General features: G+C 39.9%; 1 protein-coding gene across 2 annotated transcripts; it reads right to left on the bottom strand.

Annotated features, from left to right (window-relative positions):
• Positions 1–1,278: 1,278 nt before the first annotated feature.
• Positions 1,279–4,267, bottom strand: LOC109204441 (uncharacterized). 2 transcript variants are annotated; one of them, XM_025903360.1, is made up of 4 exons: positions 3,799–4,267; positions 2,777–2,917; positions 1,871–1,968; positions 1,279–1,775 (listed from the first exon to the last, which is right to left on the bottom strand). In XM_025903360.1, the coding sequence occupies exons 1-4, from the start codon at positions 4,160–4,162 to the stop codon at positions 1,677–1,679; spliced, it is 702 nt and encodes a 233-aa protein (XP_025759145.1). In that variant the 5' UTR covers positions 4,163–4,267; the 3' UTR covers positions 1,279–1,676. The 2 variants fall into 2 exon arrangements, with proteins under 2 accessions (XP_025759145.1, XP_019220926.1); XM_019365381.1 differs by having other exon boundaries at positions 1,679–1,968.
• Between the last annotated feature and the right edge of the window lie 5,019 nt (positions 4,268–9,286).

The following is a 9,286-nucleotide window of genomic DNA, read 5'->3' as shown; positions in this document are numbered from 1 at the left end:
TTTCACATACCGCAGAACTCCAATTTCCTTTTTTATTATTATTTATTTATATCTGCACCACATGGTGCTTAGGATATGCACAGAATTTTTCCTTTTTTTTCTTGGAAGCGTGGCAAAGAGAAAGCCTCTGCTCTCTAAAAGGAACACAGCAGCAGGGTGTAGGTTTGCAAAGTTGCATCTGAACTAACCACAAGACTTCAATGACAAAAGCCATTTATCATTATGTGTTTCCTTTTCTGCCACCTGGATATGTTTCTGCCTCATCTCTTCTTATATAGATGAACATGACAGCTCTGGTTGTTCCACTCCGCAGATACTAGGGGGTTTCTTGTGCGTTTTGCACTGGTGGGAGGTGGGAAGGGATTAACGTATTCATAATATCCGAAAACAGGAAATTGGCATTCTACAGAGCAGCAACAATCAAAACGTTTTTTTGCAGTTTATCACTTGTGGTCGTTTTCAGAACGTGTGATTGAAGTTCTGATTCGGTTTTGAGTCAAATGTGACCAACAAACACCCACACAGCCCCCAAGAAGCAGAACATTATGAAACTATTTAAAATAAAACAAAACACCAAACAGATTTGGTTTCTTTTCATTGGTGTTGTCACATGTTTAATGTGTTAACACTAAACAGTACAGTACATGTATTTAAAGTACACTGAAGCATATTTTCAAACTACCTCAGACAGCTCCATCCAATGTGGAGGAGCAGCATCTCTGCGTCATTCACTGACTGTATCTTGAAGGGAAAACCCAGACACCCTCTGGAGGAAGCCCATTTGGGTCTTCTAGATCTCTTGGTTACCACCTGGAGCTTGTGAGGGCAGAAATGTAAAACTTAACAATTTTTGAGTTGGTTTTACAATTCTCATACTTACATAAAGAGCCCCAAATGAATGATCTCCAGGCTATTCATCTCAACTTCTTGTTAAACACTCAGCTGCTTGCAGTCTTCAATACCAGGCTCAAAATCTATTAATCGCCCCTCACAGACTACATGGGGGGACAGAGGCTTTGGAACTGGGACTCTTTTGTTATGATTGTTTTTATGTTCAGTTTTTTCTATTCTGAACATGCAGTTTTGTTTGTTTGCTGCTATTAGCTCAGTTTTTTAAATTATATTTTATAGATATTTTCATAGTTTTTACATTTTTCCCAGCATGCGGTTTCATGATGCCTGTTAAAGCCAATCTTTAAACAAACGTGACTTACTTAAGCTTTGAATGTATCACTGCATTCTGTCTCTGTTCACATTTGAATCATTGTGTTGGTTTATATGGAAACTGGATTTGTGTTCAGAATAGCATAAACAACTAGACAGCTAAAAAAAACTGTTAAACAGATGCAAACATAGACAGAACAAATAAATATTTAAAGGTTTTAACAGCAGCTTTGAATTCTGGCATATCCACCTTAAATCCTAAACCACCTTAACACAGGTTTGGCTAAAGGTTGTCACATTCTTGGGTCCATCTGAGCTCAGAAGCAGAGCAGATTGTTTCTGACTGAAATTAATCTCACTGCATTTCTGATGTTTGTCAAGTTTGTGGATTTTCTTGACAGGAAGAAAGAAATCCTCCCACGAGCAGAGCAGCAAGTCCTGAGTCATCAGACTGACCTCTGTCCACAAAATCTGAATCCACCAGGTATCATCCACCTGTCCAGGTGTGTCCATCAGCTTTGAGGCAGTGTCAAGTGAGGAACCTGAAGTTTGTAGTAAATGCTCTCTGTAGCAGGAGCAGCAGATCGACGGGGGAGCTGGATCTCCTCATACTGAAACACAACAGCAGCACTGAGTACAGGACAAAGTAGCACTGAAAGAGAACAATGAGCAGGAGCTGCAGGGTCACCTGTACACTTTGAGTTACCTGTGGAGTCTCCAGCCTCTCACTGGTCCCAGCTGGAGGGAGGTGTGCCTGATACTTGCTGATTCTCCTCTTCAGAGACAGCGACACACAACTCAGACCTGCCAACAGACCATCAGGAGAGTCACTTCACCTTCACACTCACATCTGAAACGCTAAAAGAACATGAGCTTATATCCCACACTCCAAATAAAAGACAAGAACTACATGCAAAGCTGAAACTTTCAGCCTTCGGGAAGTTCAGTCAGCTCCTCCTCCCCCAAAATGTGACACCTGATAAGTTTATAAAAGTTCCTTCCTCTGACTCTCTCTCAGCCAGCAGGCTCTGCAGCTCCTCAGTGTCCCCACACGAAAGTGTTGCTTCTATCATTCATTGTTATTAAAGCATTTAAAACTTGTTTTTTGATGTTTATGAGATCTCTGCAGCTCCACCTTTAATATGAACATGTGTGTTCATGCATTAAAGAAAAATAAGAAAAGGTAATAAGTATTTAAGATACAACAGGACTCCAAAGGTCCACCAAAACTACTACTAATGAACAATTTTAGATCATTGTAGTTAATATCAGTTTCTACTAATCATCAGAGCCGTAGTTGTGAAATATTGATTGTAATTTTTTTACTAATTTATTTTTTACATAAAACATATTGTAGACATCGGCATCCACACAGCACGGACACTACTGATTATGAGTGATGAGAATAATAATCCAGCTAAATCTTTTGCAGATCTTTAACTTGCGCTCAAACATGTTTCAAAAAATAGCTTCATTACTTCTCTGAAACGTGATCTGATGGTTACATTTCTGCACCTCTAAATGCACCACGATGTTGCATGCTGTGGAGGTGTGCTGATATTAATAGAAGAGCAGAGAGACCACAATGATTTAGAGAAAGAAACAGACTCACAGATTACCACAAGAACAAGTGCAGCATTCAGGCTCAGAGAGATGAAAACAACACGATCACTCTGCAATGCATTCTTGTTAGATTGTTGGTCTGGGCGGTTACTGTCAGTGACTGTGACAGATGGAGTTGTTTCAGTTACATCTGGAAGAAGAAAATTGAGAAAGACTGAAAAATAAATTAACGTGTGTTTGAAGAAACATGTCTTACATGTCTGAGGACTTTTTAGCCGATTAGTTCAAGAAGTTTGTGATCTGCATTTTAAAAGTTTTCCATACTGTAAGAAGCTGCCTTCAGTGTCAGTGACGACCTCTCAGACACTGACTAAAGGAACAAAATTGACCTGGTCGTAAGAACACAGAGGTCTGTATGACGCTTGAAGTCTATTTATTTTCAAAGGTCTAGACCTATCTGACACTGAGGTAAAGCAGGTCACCTGCTAATTGTAAGGTTGATTTGATCCCTAAAACTGAAACACAGAACGTAACTAGGAGAACGTAACACGAGGAAGACTCTTATTTTTAGAAACTACATGATGTTGTCTTTCAGCCTCAGACATGCATGCTAGTCTCACAGGTGTTCTAAACTTTTATTTTCAGGTGTACAAGAGAGAACATGACCCTGGGAAATAAGACTCTGCCCATAAACGGGTCACTGGTGACAATTTGTTGTTATCTAGACATACTGATTCTATCTCTGTGACAATGAGGAGAAACCAGTGAGGGCTTTTTAATTGTCCATTCAGAACAGGGGAGTGTTTGGTGCAGCCTTTTGTTCCCACCAATGTACCAAAGCAGAAGCTTCCTTTAACCACGAGGTCACTGCCTGACATGAACACCTCATAGATAGTGAGCTGTTTTTAATACAATGATCCAGATCTGCACCAACATTTATTCACTCCTTCCTTTCATTGAAAACACAACTCCGATGAAGCCGAACTTGTGAGACTTCAGGTGTGAATTTTAACTGTGGACATATTTGCGCTTCTGCAATTTTCAGCTTTAAAGTACAAACTTTGTACTTACCTGAGACAAAGCGGAAAGTCTCCACAAAATGAATGCTGCCTCCTCTCTTGATGCCACAGAAGTAAAGCCTGCAGTCCTCTGCTGTAAAGTTTTTAATCACAAGTTTGTTTTGCAGGATTGAAAATTTGGTTTCAAAACCAGGAGAGCAGTAGGTAGAGTCTGCTGAAGAAAAACTGCGGCCGATACATGCTCTGAACTGACTGTGGATCTCCATGTACCAGTATGTTTCTGATGTCTGATTGGAGCAGGTTAGAGTGACATTGGTCCCCAGCTCTCCTCTGACCTCGGTCACGTTCTCGGCCTCTGCACAGAGTAGAACCACCAACAGGATCATCCACAGGAGAACCATGATCAGCTTCAGCATCCACAACAAGACGGAGTCGTCTGAAAGCAGCTCAGCTCTGATGGACTCTGACACAGAAGTGCTCTACACTTCCTACTTCAGGCGCTGATTATGTCGTGTGAGACACCTTTAGACAAACCACAAATACCAAGAAACTACAGGAAGTCAAACCTTTTTACCTCCAGCCAGAAGTCTGCAGCAGGAATCTGACACAGAGCTTTCAGACTGATGTTTTAGTGGTTTTTACCCCTGAATGATGAATTTTGGTGGTATGGATGGTACTGTCAGAGTACACACAGCAACTCATATGACAACATGTTTGTACCCCAAAGGAGACTAACACCATTAAAGAATCAGCAGTAAAAGATGTACTGATTCTAATGCCAGAAAATGTAGTACTAGTAGTGCATGTTTTAGTCAGAACAGGATTACAATAGTTGAAATAAATAAACAGGAGAACCAAAGCTCAACCTCACTTTAACAAGTCTGAGCTGATACAGTGGCTCCATCTTATGTCTCTAACGAATTACTGCAGAAAAAATATTTGAATGTGTAGAAATCCAGTTTTTATTAAAGAGAAACAAACATCAGGTGAAAGCACACAGTAAGATAAATGAAGTACATGTAACTCCCTCAAACACTGCTTCACCTTCATATTTACACCTTTACATCAGTTCAAGCTCTACTGCAAAAACAGCATTGCAAATATACTCAGTGAGACTACTACATTTTGTATTACAACTTTTACACATTGTTACTACATTAGCAATGAAACTTCATGTAAGTGGCAGAAGGCTAAATGTACTATACATAACAAGAGCAACAAACACGCCATCCTCTGAAAGCATGTCTGCAGCATTCATGACTTTTTTCCCACTTACTTGGTTTAGGAAAAGATACTTTTTTTTTTTTATTTAACCTGTTGATCTGCAGGACCCACAACCCTTATACAAGAAGTCTGTTTCAGCTCTCTGATTTAAAAATCCTACCAATTCCACTTGTCAACAGTAGGGTTAGGGTTGAATTGTCGCACTTGTTATTTGTGGTATGTTTTCAGTAGCCTGGACTGCAGGCTCCAAGGAAGGATTCTCCTTATTATTATTATGGCTAGGGCAGCCTATAAGAGCTGTTTGCACTAATAAAACAAAATCCTTCTGAATTCACTCCCCCTTTCTCTGCCTGCTCCCGTTGGATGTCACATCTTCACATTTGGTCATCCAATCAAGTAGTTGACATTTAATCCTCCAATGTCCACCCACACCTTATCTAGCTCTCTCTATCTGACTTACATTATTTAACACAAAGTTTAAACCTTAAAATAACTTCATTACATTTTGGTTGTTCTTAAGATAGAAAACAGTCATTCAAAAACATATGGATATAATTCACCTCCACTTTCAGTGTATGTAATAACTACTTCAGTCAGATTTGTCCTCAGCACATTTTCACATGAACATTGACTGTTTCTGTGTCAAATACAGAGGAATACTTTCATTACCTTTTATAACTCTGTTTGTTAATTACCATTTATTTATTTGTATTGATTTTATTTAGTTCCTTTTATTAAATCATACATTTTGTAAGTCAGAAATTCTCTGAGATTAGTGGCTTCAGGGTGTCTCACACACACACACACACACACACACACACACACACACACACACACACACACACACACACACACACACACACACACACACACACACACACACACACACACCAGTGTCAGACTCTCGGTGTTATTAGTATTGCTGTTATTCTGTTTTCTGATTCATTATACTGGTCAATTTAAACATATTTATTTGTATTTATTTTATTTATATTCAACATGCCAGCATTGAGAAATTCAGCACAATCAAACCTTAGTGAAACCATAAATATGTGCCAGTCATGGTAACTGGCACATATTTATGTTTAATATGTTGGGTAATATTTTGATCAGTGTCAGTATTTTCAAGTGTTTGTACATCTGTGTTAACCATCAGTAAAACTACATATATCATTCTTATGAAGTGAGTGAAGTTATTCTTATTTTACAGTAACTGCTTCCTGAGTCCAAGCAGCAGTTAAAAATGACACTGAGCCCTTTTTAAACTTGCACATGGTGTCAGATCTGTGTCTGAGCTGATAGAGTTCACAGAAAATGTGCAAACAAATGTAAAACTGCTGCTCAGTCTAATGAAATTCTGAGGTTTCCACAGTTTTGTGTATTTCAACAAAGAAAATGAAGTCTGAAGGTTTTAAAGTAAGAAAGGATGAGAGATCATGTGTTGCATTTATTCCACTTGTGTTACTTTTGGGTCCCTAATAAAGTTCCTCTTTTGACAGACTTGCCTCTCAGTTCCTAAACATTTTTATAATTGACTCTTTGTTGAAAAGGTTTCTATCTTGTGTTCAACAATTTCTTCACGGGAAAATCCTGGACTACCATTGACCTCAAGACAAAAACCTTCAAAAAAAGACTTAAAAGTACCGCAAAGTAAACTCTCTGAGCAAATATCTGAATGTGATCATGTAGGATTGTGGAGAAGACAATATCATTTTGTACCTCTTGGTGTCTGTTGTTGCAGGCTTTATCTGAGAGCAGGTGAAATGCACCATCATTATTCTGGTCTGTGTGGTTTTTTGGTTATTTTTTCTTTCTTTCATTTGACATCCAGTGATGCGAACCTTGTGGTTGGAGCTTGCTGCAGAAACAGGAACCTGAGGTCTGAATACTGTAACCTTCCAATGCCACAAACATACGTGACAGTCAGCTTTAAACACTTCACAATTCTCGAGACATTTCTGGGCTTTTCTTTGACAGCAGAAGCATAAACACAACGTACAGTCCTGGTCAAAAAGAAAGTAAACTATGCATCAAGACAAAAAGATAATCTGGTCACCAGCAGTTATTAAAATGAGGTAAATACAACCTCAGATGTACAACAACACATTTTACACTGTCATTATTTATTTACCAAAACTCAAGTACATACAAAAGCAGTATGTCGACAAACTAAGTACACACCGTTACTGCTTCCATTGGAATTAAGAGGATGTGCTGGTGATCAAATATACTCCATTAACTGTTCATCATTAAGTATGAGTGCCTTTATAAAAGCAGAAGTTTTGGCAGTTTGTTGGTTTGGAGCATTCATGTGTGTGTTAACACAAAACAGCTAACTTCTCAGCAAATTCACCCCAATGTCAGACGTTGGAATGCTCAGCGAAACTGCAAAAAACCCAAGAGCTACACCTCAGAGACTACAGGCCTTAAATATTAAAACTAATGACAGTGCAATTAGTTTGGAAGGGGTGCCAGGAGAAACCCTCTGCTCTCTAAAAAGAACGTGCAACACAGCTTAACTTTGCAAATTTAGATGTGGAATGGTGTTGATTTGTGGTTTTTTTGCGGTCACAGGACTTGGACACGTTGCAGGGATTGAGTTGAACTTGAACTTGGCCGTCACCCTGTGCAGTGGTGGACCCAAGAACATGTGACAGATGTGAAAGGATCTGGATAAGCCATGGAGAATATTACGGACTGATACATTGTTTTACTTGTTTATTGCCTGTTACATTGTTCAGTGATGGTCTGGGGAGGAATATCTATGGAGGGACACGCAGACCTCTAACGGATAGGGAATGCCATTAGACCCTGGCTGCCATTAGATATCGGGATGAAATCCTTGGACCCACCATCAGAGTTGACAGTGCAGCAGTGGTCCCTGGTTTCAGCCTGTTGCATCACAATTTCCCCTGTGAGAGTATGGAGGCAGTTCCTGGAGGATGAAGGACTTGCTACCACTGACTGGTCCACCTGTGCATCTCTGTCATTCTCTCTGTCTTTCTTTTATTCCTCTCTCTCTGTCTCTTAGTTATCTTTGCTCACATGATATCCAGAAGAACGATACATGCCTTGACACGCCCCCATTTGGACACTCCCCCTTTGCATGACACAGGCCTTAGGGATTAAGTGTCGAATGTCATGTGGACAGTTCTCACCAGTGAGTGTGGCCTGCCTCACTGGTTATGAGAAATAGAACACCTGTAGGACCATCTGACACTGCCCGGTTGGACCGGACCTCAGCCTGTCCATGAGCTCAGTGATGCCCTGGTACAGATCTGGGAGGAGATCCCCTCGACCATCTGTCGCCTCATTAGGATCACGGCCGACGCTGTCAGATGCATATCACAGAATTTTGAGGTCATGGTGAAAACTATGTGCTCTGTCCATGCTCCTGAAATGATTCCACTTAATTATTGTAATATTTCACTGAGTGTAATAAAATATATTAAGATAAAAAAGTGTTTTAAAACTTTATTAACTAAACTCTATTCTCCATTACTGAAACTCCATGTTTATGTTTTTGACTATGAAACGAAGTCAAAAACATCAACATGAAAAAATAGGCAGGATATTATTTTCAGGATAGTGTCCAACATCATCATCATCATCTCTCCATTCTTTCCATCTGTTTTAGCTATTTGAACGCAATCGTACAGAAGCCACGAGACTCCTGTAGTTTCAGGTTGTCTCTGAGTTCATCAAGCAAATTCAGAATTTAGTGATTGTAATCTGATTTTTATCTGACATTACAAATAAATTAACATCAGCAGAGCGGTTTTTGATATGGGCAACACTGGCGGTTGCCTAGGGCAGTGGTAGTGTTCGCCCAGGGCACCAAACAGGCCAGGACCGTGCCTGTAGAGACAGGAAGCGGAAGCGAATGGATGCTGTCATCCATTCGCTTCCGCTTATGCTTTTCAGGGTCGCGGGGGGTGCGGGAGCCTATCCCAGCTGTCATCGGGCGAGAGGCGGGGTACACCCTGAACAGGTCGGCAGTCTGTCACAGGGCTAACACACAGAGACAGACAACCATTCGCGCTCACATTCACTCCCACATTCACACCTATGGGCAATTTGGATTAATCAATTAACCTTAACTGCTGTCATATCAGGTGCAAAACAATAAGACTTTTTTGAACTTGAAATACATGCTGTTTATGTTACCTGTTTATGTCCTTAAGGAAGAAACTCCCAGTCTCTAAATTGTCATCTCTCACTTTCAATCTTATCACTGCTCTTCGCCTTTGTAAATATTGACAGAAATCTTTAAAAACCTTTTTAACCCAGTTTGAAAATGTGTTTAAGACATAAAT

This window comes from Oreochromis niloticus, linkage group LG23, assembly GCF_001858045.2.
Source record: "Oreochromis niloticus isolate F11D_XX linkage group LG23, O_niloticus_UMD_NMBU, whole genome shotgun sequence".
Classification (NCBI taxonomy): domain Eukaryota; kingdom Metazoa; phylum Chordata; class Actinopteri; order Cichliformes; family Cichlidae; genus Oreochromis; species Oreochromis niloticus.
The sequence above is the reverse complement of the archived record's forward strand: the minus strand, read 5'-3'. Positions and strand labels throughout refer to the sequence as shown.

Coding starts and splice junctions, on each gene's coding strand:
- LOC109204441 (XM_019365381.1), bottom strand. CDS start 4,162: ATGCTGAAGCTGATCATGGTTCTCCTGTGGATGATCCTGTTGGTGGTT. Junction 2,918..3,798: donor GACTTTCCGCTTTGTCTCAG/GTAAGTACAAAG, acceptor TTCTTCTTCCAG/ATGTAACTGAAACAACTCCA. Junction 1,969..2,776: donor ACTTGTTCTTGTGGTAATCT/GTGAGTCTGTTT, acceptor GTCTGTTGGCAG/GTCTGAGTTGTGTGTCGCTG.